This window comes from Oryctolagus cuniculus, chromosome 17 (genome assembly GCF_964237555.1).
Source record: "Oryctolagus cuniculus chromosome 17, mOryCun1.1, whole genome shotgun sequence".
Lineage (NCBI taxonomy): Eukaryota > Metazoa > Chordata > Mammalia > Lagomorpha > Leporidae > Oryctolagus > Oryctolagus cuniculus.
In genome coordinates, this window is record NC_091448.1 from 54,982,900 (window position 1) to 55,007,397 (window position 24,498).

Here is a 24,498-nt window from a genome sequence, read left to right on the forward strand (position 1 = left end):
GGGTAGACAAATAGTCATTAGGTGCACCCCCTCCCCAAAAGTTCCCTTGCACACGTCTGACCCACTTGTGGCTCTGAGTTTTAGTTTCCCAGGGCCCTCGAAGCTCCAAGGGCTGGGGAACGGCGAGGAAGTGATGGGTGTGGGCACCCATAGCTCTGGACGAAGCCCAGGAATGGACGAAGACACAGGCCCTGCTGCACTCAGCCCAGCGCCGTCCTCTTTCTCTGCTGTTTTCAGGACTGAGCCAGCTGGGGCGAGCAGAAAGCCGGGGCACTGTGATCCTGGTGGGGTGCCATGGGAAAGGGACCCAGGATGGAGCAGCCCAGGGTGAAGAATGGGGTGGACCAGAAGGGAAGAGGCCAGGGAGACCCAGGGAGCTCAGCTGCACTCCTCTCCTGTGCCTGCTCTCACTGGTCCATGTGGAGGTCGACAGGCTGACCCTGGAGGATCTGCCTGCCTCACCCCAAAGAACTGATTCCTTCTGGAAGGTTCTTTCTCCATGTCTGTCTTTCTCTCCGTACTGTGCTTGTGGGGTGGAAAGAGATAGAAGCTTCTGGTCTCTCTGCAGCATCTCAGAGTCCAGCCATCGGCTTCTAGGGGAGCTCCCCAGAAACCAGACATGAAACCCACACTGTTGCTTCCCTCCCAGGCAGCGCTCGGGCGTGGCGGTGGGGGTGGGATGTGTGCATCGGGTGGGGTGTTTTAGAGGACTGAATTAATGAACACAGTTTTAGAATTACTGATGGAACAGAATGAAAACACAGCAGATCCCATTAAACAGACTGTAATTCAATATGACATGGATATCTTCAGACCTCAGATCAGATCAAATTCATCCAAACAGAATAGCTACTGGTGGAGTGTGGGTGGGGAGAGTAGAGAAGAGCTGAAAATATGAGTGCTGGTCCTGTCCTCCCACCTGCAGACCTGAGAGGAGTTACTGCAGGGGGTGTTTGTGGCAGGAGCGTGGCATCTGACCCAGCTCCATTTACAGTCCATCTAACACCTTGACATTGGCAGAAGCTCCAAGATGTCCTGTGTCACTGTGACCCTGGCCCATGCTCACGTCAGGATCTCAGTGCACATGGACGACATGTGAGGATCTTCCCCTGCTGAGACTCTGGCTTGAGGAGCAGGGAATGGAGGCTGCAGAATCAGCCTTGAACTTGGACACATTCTAGAGCCTTGGCCGCCGTCCTCCCCCTCCCCCCAACTTCCTTCCACTAATGCATGCATGGAGCAGCATCCACAGAGGCCAGACTACCAGCCCTGGAGCTGAGAGATGTGGCATGGGGAGTGTGGATTTGTGGCAAGCTGGCCGGGGAACTCATCCCATGTGAGACAACGTTGGGGAGCAAGAGAGGGGTATTCCAGGCTGATCTCGAATGTGCATTCATGTTAGAAAAAACGAGATGAGGCCAGCGTCGTGGCTCACTTAGGCTAATCCTCCGCCTGTGACGCCGGCACGCCAGGTTCTAGTCCCGGTCAGGGCGCCGGATTCTGTCCTGGTTGCCCCTCTTCCAGGCCAGCTCTCTGCTGTGGCCAGGGAGTGCAGTGGAGGATGGCCCAAGTCCTTGGGCCATGCACCCACATGGGAGACCAGGAGAAGCACCTGGCTCCTGCCATTGGATCAGCGCAGTGCGGCCACGGCGGCCATTGGAGGGTGAACCAACGGCAAAAAGGAAGACCTTTCTCTCTGTGTCTCTCACTATCCACTCTGTCAAAAAAAAAAAAAAAAAAGTTAAAAAAAAAAAAAACCGAGATGTTCTGCAGGATAGGTCCCTGCAGACACTAGAAGCGTAATTACAGTTAGTGACAGAGTTCTTGCCACGCCCCCAAGATCAGTCCCAACCCCATGCCCCTCAAAGATCACAGGTTTCCCAGACTCTGGCTTCCTAAGTGGGTGGTGCAGGGAGTGTTCTCACGACACAGGCACTTGCCTCGCTGGAGTTTCCCACAATGCAGAAAGAACAAGGATGGGTGCTGACTCTGCGTGTGGGACCACTGTGGAGGATGGAGACACCTGGGGGTCTGTTGGGAGAGAGGGTTTCATGGCGATGTTATCCAACGCTGTCCCTCGGGGGCCCTGGCCTGGCGTGGGGCACCATGACCCTGGTTCTCAGGTGCACCACCTCGTGTATCATCCCAAGGCTTTTTGGTTTCTTACAGGAAACCTTGATTTTTGGGAGCACTTACCCCAAAAGAACTCTCTGCTTGGTGCACAATCTGGATACCCACTTTCAGCCTCTCCCATAGGCTGCAGGAGGCCCTCAATGTGTCACCAGAACTCCGTGTAAGGCACTTGGGGGAGGAAGGGGGAAGCAGGTGAGTGATGGGAGGAAGCTGAACATCTGGGAGGGCAGGGAAGTGGCCACACGGTTCTTGGTCTTGTCACACTCGAGTTGTTCCTACCACCTGGGTGGGGCACCATCCCAATCCCCTCAGTGCTAACTCTTTCTTTCCATTTAGTCTCAGCCTGGGTGACAAGGCTTCCAAGAGAATCTCTGCCTTCTTCCAAGTCTGGAGTGGATATTCCTGCATTCCCACAACTGCTCCAAGAACTCAGAACAGGCTGCTCCAGATGCCACTGGGCTTGGCTGTTATTTCTTTGGAAAGCAAGATGTGAAATTGGATCTTCTCAGTTTTGAACTTGAAGGAGATGGGGAGGACAGCTTACAGAACTCCTCTGTCACTGTCTATCAGCCCGTTCTAACGCTGAGGATAGAGCAAGTGGAACGGGAAAGAGGAAGCCAGGGCCACATGCACTTGTCCTTGGCAATGGCGAAAGTCACCAGTGAGAAGGAGTTAGTAGGTCAAGGGGAAACATGGCACCCGCTAGCCTACCCCATTGCCTCAGGGGTAAACACTATAGAACTGGGAATTTAAAGGTGTTCAATTGGCTAACTGCCAGAGCCATTTCCAGGGGGGTATGGCTTCATGGGAAGTGTTCTTCCCCCACCTGCCTCCACGGCTCAGTCTTTGGAATGCTTGATACTTGTTCTAGCCTCTGGATTTGCAAGCCAATGTCTCATCCGCTAAGGGAGTAGGGCTTGTCAAACCCGATGGGTCAGAGCTCAACCTTCCCTTCCTTCTCTGTAAAGGAGCTTTGTCGGTCAGTTTTGGTTCCAGAAGGATGCAAACGTGGAATCCAGCTTAGGCACTCAGATATGTAAACAGGAAGTTCTCCTCCAGGCACTGCTGGTTCTTGAGGAATTTCCCAGCATGCACTGCACTTGGCCGAGAGTTAGAGGAACGATGCCTGGATGCAGGAGCAGGGACGAGAGCACTGGAAGGGGATGGCCATGGCTATGTGACAGCAGAGAGACAATGTGAGATTCATCCAGCAACACTCCCAGGTGGCTTGGAGGATAGAGCTCAGGGCCAGGGAGACTGCCGGGATCAGTTTTGCTGCACCCCACGGTGGAGGTGGGGATGTTGGGGGATGTTGGTCATCAGATCTTCTCCTGGTCAAGGTGGCGGGTGTTAGGGCAACGCCATCAACAATTCAGGAAAAAGAACTTGAGGCTCTGGAAGAAACTTGACTTCTGCCTCTGCTTCTGTTTCTTCTTGATGATGGGCACCCACACCAGGCCGCACACCAGCATCATGAGTCCCAGGGACAGGAAGGCGGGTCCTGTCATCTTGAGGACGTTGATGATAGTCTTATCCATAATCAAGGTGTAGGCCAGGCAGGTGATGGCCACGCCGAACAACAGGATGGCACTGCCTACCGACATGGTGATGATGGGCTTGCGGTAGATCTCCCAGTTGCTCTTGGGCGTGGTGGTCCAGACGGACTCACTCCTGGAGCTGACGCACAGTGAGCTGGCTGTCTGGCTGGGCAGCAGGTCCTTAGATTCTGGGGACTTCTCATCGACCTCCAGGACGCTGGGCAGAGCCTCCATCGTCATGGCTGCTCAGGACGGGGCACCGGGTAGCAGCAGCAGTCAGAATCAAGGGTGAGGTCCGAGAAGTCTGTTCTTAGCATCTACCGGTAGCCTGGCTCTCAGTGCAGGGGCCTACGGGACTTTTGTACTGAAGCGAAAAGGAAAATCAGAGAAAGCCACATAAATCAGAAGCCATCCAAGCTGGTTTTTATTTCTTGTGAGATAGAAATATATTATTCTAATCAGCTGCTTTTAACATTGGAAACAAGGAACAGGAGTGCCATTTTAAAAACATGATTAAATAGCACCCTATTTTCAGATTCAACTGCTTTCTACCTACGTGATCTTTTTTATAAAAAAGATTTATTTATATATCTGAGAGGCAGAGTTATAGACAGAGAGAGGGAGAGACAGTGAGAGAGGTCTTGCATCTGCTGGTTTACTCCCCAAATGTCCACAACTGCTGGAGCTTGGCCGGTTTGAAGCCAGGAAACAGAAAGTTCTGGGTCTCCCGCGCTGCCAAGCACTTGGGCCATATTCCATTGCTTTCCCAGGCCATTAGCAGAGAGCTAGATTGGGAAGTGAAGCAGCCAGGACTGGAACCGGCGCCCATATGGGATGCCGGCTCCACAGCTGGAGGCTTAGCCTACCGCACCACAGTGCCGGCCCCTACCTATGTGATCTTGAATGACTTACCTAACTTTTCTGTGCCTTAGGTGTCTTATCTATAAAATGAGGATAATAATCCTACTTCTCATGAAGTTTTACAAACAGGTTAAGTGAATTAAGGCACAGCACATTAGAACAACATGTGGCGTATAGCAAGTGTTCCATAAATGATATGGTTTGCCTGCTACAGAAGTAACACTGTGGTTCAGTGGGCCAAGCCACTGCCTGCAATGGTAGCATCCCCTATGGGTAACACTTTGAGTCCCAGCTGCTCTACTTCCCATCCAGCTCCTTGCTAATGGGAAAAGCAGTGAAATATGGCTCAAGTATTGGGCCCCTGTACTCATGTGGGCAACCCAGATGATGTGCCTAGCTTTGCCTAGGCCCAGCACTCACTGTTTTGGCCATTTGGGGAGTGAACCAGTGAATGGAAGATCTCCCTCCTCTCTCTGTCTCTCCTTCTCTCTCTCAAACTCTGCCTTTCAAATAAATAAATAAATCTTTAAGCAAAAAGGCAGTACTTTATACATCAATGTTATTGTGAGACTTAACTTGTTAAGAGCACGTGGGCCATCATCCACTGCCTTCTCAGGCCATTAGCAGGGAGCTGGATGGGAAGTGGAGCAGCTAGGATATGGGATGCTGGCCTAGCAGGCAGCGGTTTAACCCGCTATGCCACAGCGCCATCCGCCCACCTTCCCATCCTTAGGGCTGTCAAGGTGTGGAGTCAGCCCAGCTGTCTCTTCCAACGTCCTGTCTGCAGCCATTTGCACACTGCTTGGTCCCCTGGGGGCTCCCTCATCTCCTGGTGCCTCCTGTGTGGAGGAAGATCACGGCTACTGAGAATCTGCGTTCACTGCCAAGGGCTTCTCCACTGAGGCCGGGCTTCCTCAGAGTCCTCCAATGTGGGATTAAAGCCCCAGTTCACTCCCTAATTGGGAAATGCAGGTGCCTCTGTATTTACGATAGGGCACCAAGACATAAGTGGCGGATGTGAGTACTTTCCTGGGCCAACTGGAGAGGAAGGGGAGGCTGAGAGGGCCCGGGTGTGTGCTCGGGGGGATTTGCTGCCACTGCCCTGCTTCGTCTTTGACTTGTCTCCCAGGAGGGTACTTCGAAAAGTTCATGGAAAGGGACCCAAAAGATTAGTTTAGGGGCAGGTGTGTGGCATAGTAGTTAAAATCAACCACAGCTCATATCAGAGTGCCTGGTTCAAGTTCCAGCTACTCCACTTCTGATCCAGTTTCCTGCTGAAGGCACATCCCAGGAGCACTCAGCAGGTGATGATTAAGTCTTTGGGTCCCTGCCGCCCATGTAAGAGACTGGGGCTGAGGTCCAGGATCCTGGCTTTGGCCTGGCCCAGCCCTGGCTGTGGCAGGCATTTGGGGATTGAACCAGCAAAGGATCTCTCTCTTCATCTGTCTGTGTCTTTCAAATAAAACAACAACAACAACAAAAATCCAGCAAGCAAATGTAAAAGATTAGCTTATTTTGGCACAAGCCTTTTTTGAGACCTGTGCGTGATTTTTTCATAACATCCATTTTCCATGAACTTTTTGAAGGCCTGGTGTAAGTGTCCTGGGCAATGTTTCATGCCCATGCAATGTCTCTTTAATTGCAGACCTAAGTGAATGAGCAACTTCCCTGCCCTCTTTCCATCCTTCCTCTGCCTCCACTGGTCACTAATCACAAACTCAGGACCTGTCTGACCGGTTTACCCACCCAGCTTCTCCCCAGCAGAGCCTGGTGCCTCCCTGTTGATTTTTTGGGCCCTACTCCCATCAGCATTTACAAACAGCTTTCCAGTGGGACAGGAGAGATTTCTTTCCACAATAAAAACTTTATGGGAGAAGATGAGTGTTTCCTTCCAGTCACAATAAATTCCGCCTCTCCACCCCACATCAGATGCTGCTGGAGTCAGATCCAAATATGGGTGGGGTAGTGGTGGTGGTGGTGGTGGTCATGGTGATGGTGGTGTTGGTGATTATGGTTTTGGTGTTGGCGGTGATGGTGGTGGTGGTGGTGATGGTGATGATGGTGGTGGTGGTAGTGTTGGTGTTGGTGATGATGGTAATGATGGTGTTGGTGATGGTGGTGGTGGTGATGATGGCGGTGGTAGTGGTGGTAGTGTTGATGATTGTGGTGGTGGTGATGATGGTGGTGATGATGGTGATGGTGATGATGGTGGGGTGATAATGGTGGTGGTGGTGGTGATGGTGGTGTTGGTGGTGATGGTGATTGTGGTGGTGGTGGTGGTGGTGGTGATGGTGGTGATGGTGGTGGTGGTGGTTTTGGTGATGGTGGTGATGGTGGTGGTTTTGGTGGTGGTGGTGATGATGGTGATGATGGTTGTGGTGGTGATGGTGATTGTGGTGGTGATGGTGGTGGTGATGGTGGTGATGGTGGTGGTTTTGGTGGTGGTGGTGATGATGGTGGTGATGGTGGTTGTGGTAGTGGTGGTGGTGTATAGTGATGGTGGTGGTGATAATGGTGATGATGGTGGTGGTGGTGATGATGGTGGTGGTGGTGATGGTGATTGTGGTGGTGGTGATGGTGGTGGTTTTGGTGGTGGTGGTGATGATGGTGGTGGTGGTGATGGTGATTGTGGTGGTGATGATGGTGGTGGTTTTGGTGGTGATGGCGATTGTGGTGGTGGTGATGGTGGTGGTTTTGGTGGTGGTGGTGGTGATGGTGGTGGTTTTGGTGGTGGTGGTGATGATGGTGGTGGTGGTGGTGATGGTGGTGATGATGGTGATGATGGTGGTGGTGATTGTGGTGATTGTGGTGATGGTGGTGGTGATGATGGTGGTGGTGGTGGTGATTGTGGTGGTGGTGGTGGAGGTGATGATGGCAGTGGTGGTGGTGGTGGTGGTGGTGATGGTTGTGGTGATGGGTGCAATTTTAGGAGCCATGTTCCTGGCTCCAGAGTACACGATAGCTTGGCATAAAGCAGGTGGTATCTGGAGCTGGTGGCACTCAAGCCCTGGTCTCAGGAACCTGGCACCACCGGCACTGCTACTCTGTTGAGTGCTTCTCTTCCTGCACGCTTCCTGCAGTGTGAGGTCAGCTGACTCCCTTGCATCTCCCTCACCCCTCACCATTCAGGTCTGACAGGGACTAGTGTCCCCCCGGGGGGGGCATAACACTCCACTTTCCAGAACAAGCAGCTGCAGATCCAGCCCCTACGCCAGGGAGGAATCACCACTGTAAAATTGTCAGTGCCTTTGGAATCAAGATGTTTCTGCTCATCTGCACTCGTGGAGAGAGAGGATATTTGATATCTGCTTCTTAAGGCTCTGAACATGTTACTGTGTGCTTGGTAACCACAGGCAAGCAGATGGCTTTTTGTTCATTTTGTTTTAAGATTTCTTTATTTGAGAGGCAGAGTTATAGTCAGAGGGGGAGACACACACACACACACACACACACACACACACACACAGAAATCTACCATCTGCTGGTTCACTCCCGAAATGGCTGAAACACCCAGAGCTAGGCCAATCCAAACCCAAGAGCCAGGAGCTTCTTCTGGGTCTCCCATGTGTGTGCAGGAGCCCAAGCACTTGGGCCATCCTCTGAGGCCTTCCCAGGCCATTAACAGAAATGCTGGATGGGAAGTGGAACAGCCGGGACTTGAACTAGCACCCATATGAGATGCCAACACTGCAGGCGGAGACTTAACCTATTACACTACAGCACAGGCCCACAAATGGATTTTTAAAAAGTCCATGGAAAATGCTCATTGTGCAGAAACTATGCATGCATTTCACTTTTTTTGCACCAAAGTAATATCATTTAATTCTGTTTCTTTTCCACAAACTTCTGAAGTACCCTCATATTTGCATAAACACGGCAACCATTTCAAAAGTGATCTTCTCCCCTGTGGGCTGGGAGGTGACAGGAGGATCATAAAGTGTGTTAGCTCATCTCTGCCCCTCTACTCCCGTGACCAGACGGGAAGCAAGGAGCAATCATGAACAGAAGGCGACAGGCAGGGCAGGGCTGTGGGTGGAATCCTGCAATGTACCGGGCAGAATTAGGTCCTCCCATTCACTCTGTTTGATCCAGTTTGCCACCTACAGGCTGTGAAGCAATGGACAGAAGACTAAAGGCCTGGGCATTCCTAGTCTCATATAAAAATTATGGGTGATATCAAATCTGCCTCCCAGGAATGTTGTATCTGTCCATTAAAATTGAAAAGCTACTGCATTGTTCAACAGGTGGCAAGTGTTTAAGAAACAGCCCTGGTTGCTATTATCATTTTCTTTCTTGGTCCCCGTTTTCTTATCTGTAAAATGAAGGCTTTGGATTAGGTCACTTCTAAAGTTATTCTAGGGGCCAGCGCTGTGGCATAGTAGGTAAAGCCGGCGCCTACAGTGCCGGCATCCTAAATGGGCGCCAGTTCGAGTCCCAGTTGCTCCACTTTTGATCCAGCTTTCTGCTGTGGCCTGGGAAAGCAGTAGAAGATGGTCCAAGCCCAAGCCTTTGGGCCCGTACACCCACATGGGAGACTCAGAGGAAGTTCCTGGCTCCTGGCCTCTGATTGGCGCAGCTCCGGACATTGCAGCCAATTGGGGAGTGAACCAGTGGAAGGAAGACTTCTCTCTCTCTGCTTCTCCTCTCTCTGTGTAACTCTTACTTCCAAATAAATAAATAAATCTTTTTAAAAAATAAAGTTACTCTAGATTGTTCTATAGATAATAAATCAATTTGAAGTTTCCAGAAAATCACCAGCTAAGAGGCTGTATGAGTTTTAGAACACTTTATTAAAGAACCAATAAGATCTTGTTGTTTTTTTCCTCCATACTAGTAGGGTTTCTCAACCGTGGTACCACTGGCACTCTGGATTGGATAACTCATTGTCATGGGAGCTGCAGGACTGTAGGTAATTTGAAATTTAGGCTTCTTGGCCGCTGCTGGCTTCTGCCCACTCCCCTAACCACTGCAGGCACTTGGAGCATAAACCAGCCAATAGGAGTCTCTCCCTCCAACCCCTGCTTCCCCTTGTACATGTCTCGGAAGTAAATAAATAAAAAAGAAAACAAGACTCTCTCTCCTAGCTATTCTGACAACTGAAAATATTTATTCAAGACCTTCCCTGGTTGGCCAGTGGGAAACCCAGGAGGAAGTAGACGTTCTCCATGTAATGCGACAAATGGCATGACCGTGACCCTGACCCTGACCCTGACGGCTGAGCTAGAGGCCTGCTGAAGCCCAGCGGGAGTGGAGAACTGGGTCCTGGGGACCCTCAGAAAAGCTCCTGGAAGGAACGACTTCAGGGAGGGAAACCCCCAGAGGTGGGGGTTGGTGAGGGGAGAGAGAGGGACCAGAGGCATGTGAGTCACCAGGCACCAGGAGGAATCCAGTTTTGCTGGGGACTAGCATGCTTGTGGAGTGCCTAGTGAGGGGAATGTTGAGGAAAAGGCTGGAAACAGAGGCAGGAGCCAGGTCTCAACCCAGGGCTTGGCTGGCTCCCACAGGCCACCTGGATTTTACTGCCTGCTGGTCAGGAATGCTTTTTTAAAAACATTTTAAGTGGTTGAAAAAAAAAAAAAACTTAAAGAAGAATAATATTTGTGACACATCTTTTTTTTTTTTTTTTTTTTTTTTGACAGGCCGAGTGGACAGTGAGAGAGAGAGACAGAGAGAAAGGTCTTCCTTTGCCGTTGGTTCACCCTCCAACGGCGCCGCGGCCAGTGCGCTGCGGCCGGCGCACCACGCTGATCCGATGGCAGGAGCCAGGTACTTATCCTGGTCTCCCATGGGGTGCAGGGCCCAAGGACTTGGGCCATCCTCCACTGCACTCCCTGGCCACAGCAGAGAGCTGGCCTGGAAGAGGGGCAACCGGGACAGAATCCGGCGCCCCGACCGGGACTAGAACCCGGTGTGCCGGCGCCGTAAGGCGGAGGATTAGCCTAGTGAGCCGCGGCGCCAGCCTGTGACACATCTTATAACTTGATGCAATTTAGTTTCCCTGTCTTCAATAAAGGGTTTTGGGAGAGGGGCACAGCTAAACTCATTGATTTGTACGTTGCCTTTCGGTAGACAGCTCTGTAACTCCAGCAGAGACCCCGTGGCCTGCAAGACCTAAAATTGTCATCCCTGGGGCCTTTATAGAAAATTCTTACTGACCTAAAACAGAGGGCTACTTCTGAAAAGTTTGAGGAACAAGATTCTAAAAGATACATTTCGTGGGGGCCAGCACCGTGGCTCACTTGGTTAATCTTCCGCCTGCTGGAGGCTAATCCTCCTCCCATATGGACGCCGGCTTCTAGTAGTTGCTCCTCTTCCAGTCCAGCTCTCTGCTGTGGCCCAGGAGGGCAGTGGAGGATGGCCCAAGTCCTTGGGCCCTGCACCCCATGGGAGACCAGGAGGAAGCACCTGGCTCCTGACTTCAGATCGGTGCAGAGCTGGCCGTAGCAGCCATTTGGGGGGTGAACCAACAGAAGGAAGACCTTTCTCTCTGTCTCTCTCACTGTCTAACTCTACCTGTCAAAAATAAAAAAAGATACATTTCGTTTGGTGTGACATATTTTGTAATTTATGAACACCAGCGAGGTCTTCCAAAACACACGGAACATGCATATTATCCAGAAACTGTGCCCGGGTTTCAAAATTATTTTACATCCGAATGAACATCTTTTCATGGCGTTTTTCCATGAACTGTGTCAAGTTCCCTCACTGAGGGAAAGGGGAGCTACAGCAGAGTGGGAAACATTGAGGAGCTCAGGTTAGAGAGGAATGCGATCTCATTTTCATGTTAGGTAAATCACAGCACCCAAGCAGCAGAGCTGGAGAAGGAAGCTAAGGCCACAAAGCAGGGAGGGCAGGTTGGCGGCTGGGGCAGCCAGGGGAGGGACCAGGGTGGCCTGGTGCTTGGTTGCAGCAACGGCAGCTTTTCAGACTGGAGGCTTCTTGGGCAGAGAGGTGGAGATGGCAGAAAGACGGTGAGCCCCAGTGTGCTGGTGGGCAAAACATTCAGATTTTGCTGGATCGGGGTAGAGATAGGGGTAGCATTGGCAGAGAAACTAAAGGACATCCAGTTACACTTGAATTTGAGGTACATAGAAATGACTGCTTTAGTACAAGTAAATCTCAAATGCTGCATGGACACAGATACTAAGGTTGTATTTATAGGGGAGGCATTTGCCCAGGTGGTTAAGAGACCACTTGGGATGGACATCACCCATCAGAGTACCTGGGTTTGAACCTCAGCTCCAGCTTCCTCCTAACACAGACCCTAGGAGGTGGCAGGTGATGGCTCAGGTAGTTGGGTCCCTGCCATCCACATTGGAGTCTCAGGTTGAGCTCCTGACTCCCAGCTTCAGCCCGGTCCATCCTTAGCTGTTGCAGGCATTTGAGGGGTGAATTAGAAATATTTATTTCTGCAGCCCAAAATTAAGTGAGTGATCTCGCTCTGTAACAGTGAATTCTAATAACCACACAAAGGGGCCTACTAGGGTTCTCGAAGAAGCAGAGATTTGGACAGAGGGCCTGGAAGAGCATCAGGGGACCAGGAAGATGCTCCCTGGGGCTTGTGGACTCAAGAAAAATGAGCGATGTCTTCTCAGGGAAGCTCGTGGGGCTTGGATGTCCGTGGCGGAGAGTTGTGCTGTTAAGAGTCCTGATTTCATTCAAATCAAAAGAAGGAATTAATGATCAGAGAGAGGTTAAGGATGTGGGGAAATTTTCCTGTGGAGGACCTTAGGATCCAGAGGGCAGAGAGGAAAGGAATTGGAAGGAGGGAGCGGTGGATTGATGGTACAAGTGCATCCTGGGAAAATCTCGAGAGCCTACGACGTCACTGGGAATTGATTCTTTGCTTTGGAAATGGAGATCTGTGGGTTCGCTTCTGAGAGCAGCCGATGCGACAACATGGAATGGGAGCTGCTCTTGGTGAAACTGTGTTGTGCTTCCAAGTCTGTTAGACAAAGAGGTAAGAAGGTTGCCGTCTGCTTTCACATCAAGTTGGGTTTCTCCCCGATGGAAATGAACAAGAAGGGCCGTTGAGGGCCCCCTTTGCAGGTGTGGAATGGTGGGGGTGGGGCTGCAGGAGCCTCTCACCTGCTGTGGCTGCTCTGACCCCGGTGGATAAGTAGACTTTCTCAGCTCCATGCAGAGGGCAGGAGTTTTACATTACACGAGGCGTAAAGGGGCGGTCACACCTTTTTGATATTCTCTGTGTCAAAGTGAGCATATCCCAAGGTGCTTGGGTCTCAGGCATTGAGAGAGGGCAGGATTGTGGGTAAAGCTGGGGAGGGCTGGCTTCTGATTGAAGGATCCTGCCCATCTCCTGGTAGGGGGGCGGTCTCTCAGGACCCTCGGCCACGAGCCCAACCTCCCCTCCACCTTAGCTGGACTGGACTCTCAAGGCTTACCGGCCTGGCCAGGAGCCAGCCACAGAACTTCGCCAGCAGCGTGAGCTAGGTGAAAGGGGCTCCCCTTCCTTTGGCCTTGGCAGAGAATCTGGGGACCCACCCGAGATGCCCAGACTCCCCTGAGATGACACCTGGCTGTGGACCTCGGACCCCATTTCCTGCGTGGAAGGAAGAGATTACCCGTGGCTCCTGTGGATGTGTGGTTGGCGTGGAGACACCCAGTGAGGAACGTGGAGGGAAAAATGGAGGCCAATTTGATTTCCAACAAACGCCTGGAAGCGGTCCCACGGGAAAGGAGAGGCTTTTAACGAATGGCACTGGGACAGCTGGATGGATGTGCGTGTGGAAAAGAAAGGAAACTCGATTCCACCTGAGATCGACGTCAACAGAAATTAATTCTCCATGGATGACGGACCTCACCTCCACGTAGAAACAAATTATAAACCACTTGGGAGGGCCAGCGCCATGGCTCACTAGGCTAATCCTCCGCCTTGCGGCGCCGGCACACCGGGTTCTAGTCCCGGTTGGGGCGCCAGATTCTGTCCCGGTTGCCCCTCTTCCAGGCCAGCTCTCTGCTGTGGCCAGGGAGTGCAGTGAAGGATGGCCCAAGTGCTTGGGCCCTGCACCCCATGGGAGACCAGGAGAAGCACCTGGCTCCTGCCTTCGGATCAGTGCAGTGCGCTGGCCGCAGCGCGCCGGCCGCGGCGGCCATTGGAGGGTGAACCAACGGCAAAGGAAGACCTTTCTCTCTGTCTCTCTCTCACTATCCACTCTGCCTGTCAAAAAAAAAAAAAAAAAAAAAAAAAAAAAAAAAAAAAAGAGAGAGAATACCTTTGTGATCGGGGGCTGGCAAAGATTCCTTAGACAGCACAGGGGGAAAAAATAATGAGTTAGATTTCATCAAGATTTAAAACATCTGATTGCTGAAAGATACTGTGAGGGAGCCAGACAGGCAAAATTTGAACCGGGAGAAGATATTTGCAAGATATGTATCTGTCATCTGATTAGTAAAAAGGCAACGATGAAAGACAACTAAAGAAAGGGTAAAATATTTAGATCCATTGCAAGATAACAATGAAGAAATAGTCCCAGGAAAAGTGGTTGATACTAGCATTTAGTAGGAAAATTAAAACCGCAACCAGGTATCACCATACATTCACTAAAACTTAAAATCTCACAATACTTCATGTTGGTGCAAATGTGTAGCAATCAGAGCTGTTGTACCCTGTGATGGGAATAAAAATTTGGTAGTTTCTTAGTTAAACACACTTGTACCCTTTTACCTAACAATTGCACTCCTAAATATTTATTTGTCCAAGAGAAATGAGAACATACGTTCACAGAAGGACTTGTGTAATAATAGTCATAGCTTTATCCCTAATAGCTCAAAACTCCCACAAAACCAAAAAACAACAACAGCAAAATCCAAATGTCTACCCACATAGGAATACCCAATAGTTGCATGTTCACACCATAAAATTCTACTAAGTAATAGAAAGGACTTAACCTCTGATGTCCACAGCAGCATGAATGAGCCTCACAGACAGGCTGGGTAAACAGTCAGTTATAACTGAAGAGTACCTGTTTTTGCATGCTTTCATGTATGGAATAGTGTAGAATTGGCTAAGAATTAATTAAGGTGGCGCAGCTCAGCACAGTGGTTGTGGAGGTCGGGGGAGAGCTACCTGCAAGAGGCTTGAAGGATTTCTGGGGTGGGTGGAAGTGTGCCATTGGGTGATACTGGCATAGGTCACATGGAGGAACCATTTGTCAACATGGTGCGTGACTGTTAGTGCATTTTTTTTTGACAGGCAGAGTTAGACAGTGAGAGAGAGAGACAGAGAGAAAGGTCTTCCTTCCATTGGTTCACCCCCCAAATGGCCACTATGGCTGGTGCGCTGCGCCAATCCGAAGCCAGGAGCCAGGTGCTTATCCTGGTCTCCCATGTGGGTGCAGGGTCCAAGCACTTGGGCCATCCTCCACTGTCTTCCCAGGCTACAGCAGAGAGCTGGCCTGGAAGAGGAACAACCGGGACAGAACTGGCGCCCCAACCGGGACTAGAACCCCAGGGTGCCGGCGCCACAGGCAGAGGATTAACCTAGTGAGCTGCAGCGCTGGCCAACATTTTTTTTTTAAGATTTATTTATTTGACAGGCAGAGTTACCGAGATAGAGAGAGAGAGAGAGACAGACAGACAGAAAAGTCTTCCATCTAATGCTTCATTCCCCAAACAGCTGTAACAGCCGGGGCTGGGCCAGGCAGAAGACAAGAGACTGAAGCTTCTTCTGGGTCTCTCACGTGGGTGCACGGGCCCAAGCACTGCTCTTTCCCAGGCGCATTATCAGGGAGCTGGATCAGAAGTGGAGCAGCCGGGACATGAACCGGCACCCATATGGGTGACCCAGCACCCATACGGGATGGCTGGTTCGAGGTAGAGATAGAGACACACATATATAGAAAGAGATAGAATGAGAAGAAGGATTTTCCTTATCTCTGGAATGATACCATTCCTTGAAGGAAAACAGATTTTCAGGATTCTGGAGGTAGAGGGAGGCCCTGGGCAGAGCATAGAGTGGGTTTAGTTGACCAAATAAATGCACTGAGAAGGGAGGAGGTACCAGCAATGCTGTCTCTGAATCTCATTGGAAATTGTCTACACTTTTGCCGTGGGTGTTCATGGCTGGCCCGTTTGGAGACCCTCAGCCTCTATGCGAAGCTCTCTGGTCCCTGGTGGGTTTCATGATCCCCAGGCCTTTAAACAGCCAACCAGTACTCACCAATGTTGCAACCAACACCTCTGGGGCAGCCCCCAGGTACCAGGCTGCTCCCTACACACTGAGCTACAAACATGGCTAAGACAATGGCCCTCACCCAAGAGGAGCTGTCCACGTGCGTGCTGGCGTGATGGGTGGCATCTCTGACAAATGTGGGGAGGAGATGTCTCAAATCAGGGGACAACAGACTGGGGACTCTCTGGCTTTTTCTCACGCACTCAGATAGGCAACCCCCCTACCCCCCGGTGGCTGGTTGGTGAGCTACAACGAGCACACCCAAGTCTATAGGGGTGAAATACTGGGCCCTTGGTTGGATGGAAGAGTGTGGGAAACGCACTGCCTCATGGGACAACAGAGTGGAAAGACAGAGTCACTCACTGCCACGTGGCCAGACCCCTGTCTGTGCTTATAGGACTGGCAGCTCCTTCTTGCCCTCCACTTTCCTTTAGGGGTGGGTTTGGGTCTCCCTACAGCCTCCAGCAGCAGCCCAGGGCTCTGGGGGGACCCAGCCAACAACGGCTAGATGGCTAAATAAATAGGAGAGTTACAGGTGGGCTGAAAGAAGGTCGGGACCAGGCTGCCCTGGAATCGCCAAGTCCACGTTCCTGGCCCCGTTCCTGCCAATCTGTTGCCCTTTGATCTCAGAGCGAGGTGGAGGGACAGTGACAGCTATGGAGGGGGCGCAAGGGGCAGCCGTGGAGGAGCAAGGCTGGGCACACTCCTCAGTTCCTCCTCCCCCTCTCCCTTCCCTCCATGGCCTTATCACCAACCTCACCAAGACGGGTTGCCTGCTGTTGGCCAATGTTCTCACGGGCTCCAAGGTACCCGAGCTGCTTTCCCAGAGGAGATGTCGCAGAGTGCTTGGGGGCAGCCGGCACTTGCGATAAAGCAATAACAATAACTTATCCAGCTCTTAACGCGTGCTAAGGGCTTTGTCTGCACAATCGCATGCAGTCCTCCTGACAAGTCACTGAGGGCGCTGCAACTATTCCCCCATTTTGCAGATGAGAAGATGCTGGATCGGAGCGCTTTGAGGGACTGGTTTAGAGTTCTGCTCAGGATTGCAGAGTGAGTTTCTCAGCCTGTCTGGCTCCAGACAGTTCCCCTTTGGAGTGGCTTCGAGTTTCTTTTCAAAGCGGGGGACGCGGGGTGGGGAGTAGAGGGACGTTGGATAGCAGGTACCAGAACACAGGTAGAAGGAGTGGGGACTATAGTGCACAGTAGGCTGTTACATGTTTTATTATTTTCTTAAGATTCAATTATTCAACTCTGGGGCTGGGCGGGGCTGAAGCCAGGAGCCTGGAACTCCATCCAGGTCTCCCATGTGGGTAGCAGGGGCCCAAGCACTTGGACCATCCTCTGCTGCTTTCCAGAGGGCATTAGCAGGGGGCTGAGCTGGACATGGAGCACCCAGAACTCCAACCAGCACTCTGATGCGGGATGCTCGTGCGGCAGGGGACAGCTTAGCCAGCTGCACCACAATGCCCGCCCCTATTGTATATTTTATGAATAAACAGAAGAGTGGTGCTTAAATGCTCCAAACCCAAGGTCATGATAAGGAGATGGAAACGCCCACTTCAATCAGTGCCCATTGTGGGTGTTCATAGACGTATCACACCGTGCCCCACAAATACTTACGATTATAAAGTGTCATCAAACTTTTTAAAAATGTGTCAGGAGACAGAAATACCAACATATCATTACACATGGAATAAGATATTGGGTTATCACACTGTGCTCCCTCAACAGATACAATCAAAATGATATCTATCCACCCAGGACAGAGGGAATGGGAGGAGACTGGAGATGAGGCACTGGCAGTGAGTGGAACAGCGATGGTGACTGGTAAGGGCAAGGGGTCAGCAGACCCAGGGCTGCTGGGTGCCACTGGGGACTTGACTGAAGCCAGGGCCCCTGGGCTGAAGCCAGCAGGGCAGTGAGAGGCCCATGGCACAGCAGACAAGTTACCCCTCTCGTCATCTCACAAGAGGAGCATAAAATGGCTTCACCTGGAACATCTCTCCCCATCCTCACGGTGCTGTGAGGGAGGCTCTTCTATTATCACCCCCATTTTACAGGTAAGGAAACTGATGCTCAGCACTGCCCTGCCCCGGATCCTGAGCCTGATCTTCTGATTACTTATTTGAAAAACAGGAGAGAGAGAATGAGAGAGAGAGAAAGAGAGAGAGAGAGCTCATCCACTAGTCCACTCTTGAAATGCCCACAATAGCTGAGGCTGGAGGCCAGGTGGAAGCCAGGCGCTGGGAGCTCCTCCTGAGTCTCCTGCTTGGATGCCAGGAACCCAAGTACCTGATATCACCTGCTGCCTCACAGGTGCACATCTGCAGGAAGCTGGAATTGGGAGCGGAGCTGGAACTTGACTCCCGGCACTCGGGTACAGGTTGTGTCTTAACCACAGCCCCAGATGCCCCCCTCCACCCCCTCTGCCACCCCCAACCTGATCTCTGAGTTCCTTCCCCAATTCTTACCACCTTACCTCTGCAAACTGTTACTGCAGACCCCCTCCCCAGCCCTTCCCTGGGGCCATCCTCCTTTGACGGAAGGTGCTCAAACTTGATCAACAGGAGCAGGGTGGCCAGAAAGATTGAGCAGAGGAAATTGCAAGGTGCCCAGTTAAACTTGAACTTCGGATCAACCACAGATACTTCTTTTCCAGTTGAAGAGTGTCCCGGCATTGTGTGTGGAAAGTACATTTGCCAAAACATGGGCTCATTGTTGATCAGAAATCCGAGTTGAATCCGAGTGGCCTTTGATGTATTCGTCAGCTTGCACATGAGAAGGGGCCCTGTTGGGCTGCTGAGCTTGGAGGGGGGGTTATCTGGCCCTGTCCAAGCCTCTCCTTGCCTGGCCTCTCCACCTAGAGGGTACTGATACGAGCCGGGCTATTCTAGGAACTGCAAGGACCTAGCATGCATTACCTCACCGCAGTGAGCCTCACCCCGCCCCTCAGAAGAGCTGGTGGGAGAAGACAGCCAGGCAGGCTGCAGGGGGGAGGTGGCAGTGGTAGCGGGATGGAACATTGTTGAGAAAGAGCCAGCGTGAGCGACAAGTGAGAGTCTTCCTCTTGCTCATTGGGAGGCCCCACCAATGCCCCACCCTGCTCCCGCTGGTCAGTGCTTGGCCCCAGGACCTGTCTTCTCACTCTGATGCCCTCCCTGCCTGTGACCATCCACTTCTCTGATAAGGCGAGTGTGGCCCCGTGTCTGGGCAGATAAAGCGGTAGCTGGAGAGTTTCCGAATGTATTGCTGCTGTCATCGCCGCCATGACCAACGTCTGGCTCCCGCTCATAGTGCTTCTAGGAAGGTCACGGTCAGCCTGCAGGGTGGCCACTCAGCTCCCTCCTAGGCCAGGCAGCTGCCCGGCGGTGGGGGAGGGGAAACAGCCTGGGAGACACTGTGTGTGGTCACGCCTGGATTTGCCCCACTGCACACGTCTGCCCTACAGAGTCAGGTCTTTGTGTTTGCAGGTGCCCGTCTTGCTTCTCCCTTTCTGAGAGGGAGACTGCCCGAGCCAGTGGGCCCCACCTTGTTTTCCTGGCACCTGTCCTGAGCACCTGCCACACCTGCTGTAAGGGTGGACTGGCAGCTGCTGAGGTCGGATGTGGGATGCGCAGGACAGTCTGGTGCTGAGGTCCTGCCTACCCGCCCCAGGGACTCTGGGCTCTGTGGGTGGGCTTGCGTGTCCCTCTCTGCCTGCCTCCATTGCTCCTGCCTCCCCCTAGGTTTCCAGGGTGGTCCTTGCCTAGCCTTTCCCTTCCCCCAGTCTACACAGGGCAGAGGCAGCCTTCTGTAAACCAACCCCTTCCTGCTGTGTGTAGTCCTCTGTGCTGTCACCGGCACCCCAGCAGCTCCCGAGCCACAGCTCCTCTCCCGGCTTCCCCTGGCATGCACGCTTGTCTCCCAACTCCAGGTCAAAGAGTCCACCCCACTCTTCAGCAAAGTTGTAGCCAGCTCCTTTCCCAGAGCAGATGGACAGAGGGGCACGGGGAAGACTCCCCTCGGTACTCACGGTTCTCGGTGTCCCGGGGAGGCTGGGGAACCTGGAGATCAGCCGGGGCTCGCACAGGGAGGAAGTCGGCCGTGAGTTTCGGCTCAACTGCTGCATCCCAGCCCGAGAAAGCCACGCCGGCCACATCCAGAAGTCGGCATGTGTGTTTCGGTCCCAGCCACTGAGCAGGCTGCAGCTGGGATGAGCTCACCAGGATGTGGCCTAATGGGTTAACTCTTTGCAAGCTGAGGGCACAGGCGCTGGGGGATGTGGCTTTCTCGGCTCTGCGCGCAGCCACTAGTAGATGGAGCTCATGAAAAATTCATGAGGCTTCTCTACAGTGTGTCTTCAAGTCTCGGCAGTGGCGTGCGCTGGGTTGGTGTTGGGGTGGGGCAGCTTCTCTTGCCCTAGGCTAAGAAGTCAGAAGAGGGGCGCTTCTGACATCTGGGTGGGGGGAGGTATGAGGTGGCGATGAGAGGCGATTGCCAGAGAGTGTCCTCCAAGCTCTGTTCAGTGCAGGGTGTCGTTGATCCCGACACCTGGAGACCCCATTGGTTTGGGGGATGTTGGTGAGGGTGCAGGCGACTACAGACCGACTTCAGTACTGAGATGGCAGGGACACCCCTGGGTGCCCCCATGTTGCAAAATGCCAGGAGCCCACAGCAAAACCCACCGTCAGCCCAGACCCAGACACCCCTGAGAGCTGGCATGCTTCCCATGCCTGCCTCTGTTGCTTTTCGTGGGATTCCTGCTGCTACAGTGGTGACATGCATGACAAGGTTGGCAAGGGTAGAGAAGTGGCGTCCAGCTCTATGAAGCTTTGACAGATGGCAAAGCCAGGTGCGAGGTGCTGCATGGGTGCTGTGGTATATGCCAAGGTCAACAGCGTTGCCTACCACTCTGGAGGCCAGCCTGGCCCTTGCTCTTGCCCACACCACTGTGAGGATGTGGGAGGTCCTTGCTTCTTAGGGCAGCAGCATGGACAAGGGCTCCTGCTGATGGGGACACTCCGTCGAGGTCTGTAGGGGAGGTTCCGCTGGGAGGCCAATTGGAATCAGCAGCCTGATTTCCTTACCCGTGCAATCAGCAGACCCCGGATTCTGCAAAGCGGTTCGTGTGCTCAGTGGTGAGAGCTTGGAGCCTGAGCCTGTGCCCGGGGCTGCTGGGCAGGCTCTTCTGTCCTTCTCCGTGGAAGGTGAGACCTCCGCCCTGGGAGACAGGAGGCAGGAAGTGAGGGCCCCTGGGGAACTTGACTTTGAAGGCCTTTGAGAACGTTACTTGTTCGGCTGCTAATGCCTCTGACTTGAGGCTCGAGTCACTTTGCTAAACCCCAGGACTTCAGTGCAAAGGAACCCTGCGGCAGATTTTTCTACAATGCAAATAATTTTTTTTTAAAAGTTCTGTGGGGAGCAACTCGGACTAGACTAAGTTACTGGAATTAAGACTTATTCTATGCATCTGCTCTCCCACAATATGGCGCTGGGAGAGGAGTAAACAACTTTTACACAGCTGCCTCCAGTTCGACCAATAACCTGCACGAGCTGATCCTGCTCCTGATTGGAGGAGAGCAGCGTGCTCGGCATGTGGGTAGCAGAGTTGGGATTGGTGGAAGAGGACTATAAAGGAGGAGAGAGACAACATGCACCAGGAGCATCTAAGGGGAACATCCGAATAACATCTGAGCAGCCCCCGAGAGAGCCAGCCGGCAGTGTGCCGCTCCCCCGCAGAAGTGGGGAAAGTGGCAGGGGGAACCGCCCTTCCACGGAGGTGGAAGGGTCAGCAGCCAACCCGGGAAGAACCAGCAGCAAACCCGGGAAGGGCCGAGCAGACAAAAGAACAGCGCAGGGTCCTGTGTCGTTCCTCCGCCAATGGGGGAGCGACAAAGTTCAGATTTCTGTGTTTTCCCCACCCTCTGCAGGGCATGGCAGTGTGGTGTGGTACTGGCCAGCAGCAAGAGTTAATCGCTCATTCGTCCCTCCCTCCACGCAGGCACCCTTTAAGCACCTTATGTATACGCTCAGTATACACTCCATGGATTCTGCATCTGTAGAGTCAGCTGACCTTGGATCAAAAATATTGAACTTGGGTCTGAATACATACAGGCCTTTTTTTTTTTTTTTTTGCTTTTGTTGTCATTCTTTGAACACTATGGAGTCATAGTTGTTTACACAGCATTGTGTTAGGAACTATAAGTGACTTAGAGATAATTTAAAGTATACCAGGGTGGGGGTGTTGTGCAGATTCTATGCAAATACTATGCCACTTTACATAAGAGACTTGAGTGTCCGTAGATTTCGGTACCATTGGAAGGTTCTAGTACCTAGTCCCTACGGGATGGTTGTGTAGTTATCCCACACACAGACCCATTTTGCAGGCGAGGTACAGTGCTGTCTTTATGCTACGGCTCTGAGCCTTAATCTCCACTTTTATTCAGTGGATGTGGTTATTGGGACATCATGGAGCAAACGCTCACTAACAAGTGCTTCATGAGTGTATGCACCTGCGCTGTCTATGTACAGAATTAATATACACGCCCCTGAGCCTGTATCAGCACGCAGGGCAATTAGGGGGGACTTGGGGTCAGAGAAGAAAGCGTCCAGGGTGGAAGCTGTGCTGTCTTGGGCTCCTTCCCAGAAAGACGGGCAAGGTGGCGGCAAAGCCAACTATCCTGGAATGAAGGGGCTGCTGCTGCCATTGGCGGTGGCCTTGAAGGTGAGACAACAGGTGTGGCACTGCCTAGGGGTCCCTCCTGGCCTCTTTGTTGGCTGCCCCGATTCCCAATCCCGTAGCTCTCAGTTGCTCCTTGCCTGGCTAGCCCAGGGTTCCGTGCAGCACTGGCAAGGCTGATTAGCCAGCCACCAGGTTTGCACAGGATGGATGCATTTCCCGAGGCGTGGGGACCAGGTCTGTTCCCCACACACCTGAATCAGTGGTGACCTTAGAAGCACATCTGGGCGTTGCGAGCCGTCTGGAGCCCTGTGCTGAGCACTGCGGCCGGCTCCTGCCTCACTGCCCTTTAGGGCTCTCTCCATCTCTGCCCCCATTCTGGCCTCTTCCCCTCGACACCCTCCCTCCCTGGGCCTTCACAGTTGCATTTTTGGGTTTATACCATTTTTGATGAGCACCTGCCCCCACCACCACTCCCCTACTGTCCCCCAGATGGCTTGGAATTTTTTTTAAAGATTTATTTATTTGAAAGTCAGAGTTACACAGAAAGAGAAGGAGAGACAGAGAGAGAGAGGTTTTCCATCTGCTGGTTCACTCCTCAATTGGCAGCAATGGCTGGAGCTGCACCGATCTGAAGCCAGGAGCCAGGAACTTCTTCTGGGTCTCCCATGTGGGTGCAGGGGCCTAAGGCTTGGGCCATCTTCTACTGCTTTCCCAGGCCATAGCAGAGAGCTGGATGAGAAGTGGAGTAGCTGTGACGCCAACCAGTGCCCATATGTGATGCTGGCACTGCAGGCGGTGGCTTTACCGGCTATGCCACAGTGCTGGCCCCAACTTGGAATACTTTTTATAAATAAAATTTTATTGTGAAAAATGTTCAACGTACACAAAAGTAGCAAAAAGAAACCGAATGAGTCCCCATGGATCTACAGCCCCGCTTCGAGGGTTTTCCATGCCCATTCTTGTTCTTTTGTCTCTGTCATGATTTTTATTTTTCAGTATTGGAAGTAGAACTTCAACGTGGGAAGTGGAGATGTGTACAAGCAGAGGGCTTACTTCATTTTTTTTCCTTTTAAAACAATAACCACAATGCCAACAAAATTGTACATGGAATAAAAACATTCCTAATGCTAATGCCCATTTCACACTCATATCTCCCTGATTGTCTCAAAAACATCTTTTAAAAAAATTTCATTTATTTATCTGAGAGGTACAGTTACAGTGAGAGAGAGAGAGAGAGAGGTTGTCCATCTGCTGGTTCACTCAAATGGCCAAAATGGTCGGAGCTGAGCTGATCGTATTTATATGAGAGAGAGGGTAACGGGGGCGGGGGGGAGGGGGGGAGATCCCCACCCACTGGTTCACTCCCCACATGCCTGCAATGGTTGGGACTGGTCCAGGCTGAAGTTGGGAGCCAGGAGCTCCATCCATGTCTCCCACATAGGTGGCCGCAGCCTAGTCACTTGAGCCATCCCCGTTGTCTACCCAGCTCCCACCCAGTGAGAGACAGGAAGTGTCCGGGCTGGAGCCAGGAAGCAAGCCAGGAGCCAGGCTTGAAGGAGGGTGTGGGTGGGAGACGCCCTGCCCCCTCTAAGGGGGACAAGAAGTCCCTTTGTCACCAAGACCTGGAAAAGTCGTGCAAAGCAGTGGCCGTCGCCTGCCACCTGTTCCCCTCGCAGGTTTGCCTTTGCCTCCTCCTCTTCCCTCCACGGGATTCCACTATCCTAAGTCTAGTCCGGTTTGGCCCCTGGGGTCCGCTTGAGATTCAGGTAAGGACAGGCGTCTCCCGACCTGGTCTCTGGCTGGGCAAACATCCCAAGCTAGCTGCCACTTCTGACTCTACTGCTTCACCCACCTGATGGGCGCAAGTGGTCTTGATTGCCTGGGAGAATCTGAGCGGGCAATAGACCCCTTCTCTTTCTCACTGAGTCCACTGGGCCCTGCATGGGGACAAGGGAGGCTGACCAGGCAGAGTTTATGAGAGTAGAGGATGGAGCAGCTGGGGACATGGAGAATGAGGGACTGTAGGGGTTACAGAAATGGGAGTGGAGTGAGGGGAAGTCCCCAAGGTGACCATTATCTGCCAGGACCTGCCCTCCTCAGCAGGTGGGGTC

At 52.3% G+C, this 24,498-nt stretch overlaps 1 protein-coding gene across 1 annotated transcript; it reads right to left on the minus strand.

The window, feature by feature from the left end:
- Nucleotides 1-1,763: 1,763 nt before the first annotated feature.
- Nucleotides 1,764-19,969, minus strand: PIRT (phosphoinositide interacting regulator of transient receptor potential channels). Its single transcript, XM_002718968.5, has 2 exons — nt 19,739-19,969; nt 1,764-4,035 (listed from the first exon to the last, which is right to left on the minus strand). Exon 2 carries the CDS (start codon nt 3,909-3,911, stop codon nt 3,498-3,500), a length of 414 nt encoding a protein of 137 aa, XP_002719014.1. The 5' UTR covers nt 3,912-4,035; nt 19,739-19,969; the 3' UTR covers nt 1,764-3,497.
- Nucleotides 19,970-24,498: the final 4,529 nt, after the last annotated feature.

What these genes read in the sequence shown, in the direction of transcription:
- PIRT (XM_002718968.5), bottom strand. Translation starts at nt 3,911, where the DNA reads ATGACGATGGAGGCTCTGCCCAGCGTCCTGGAGGTCGATGAGAAGTCC.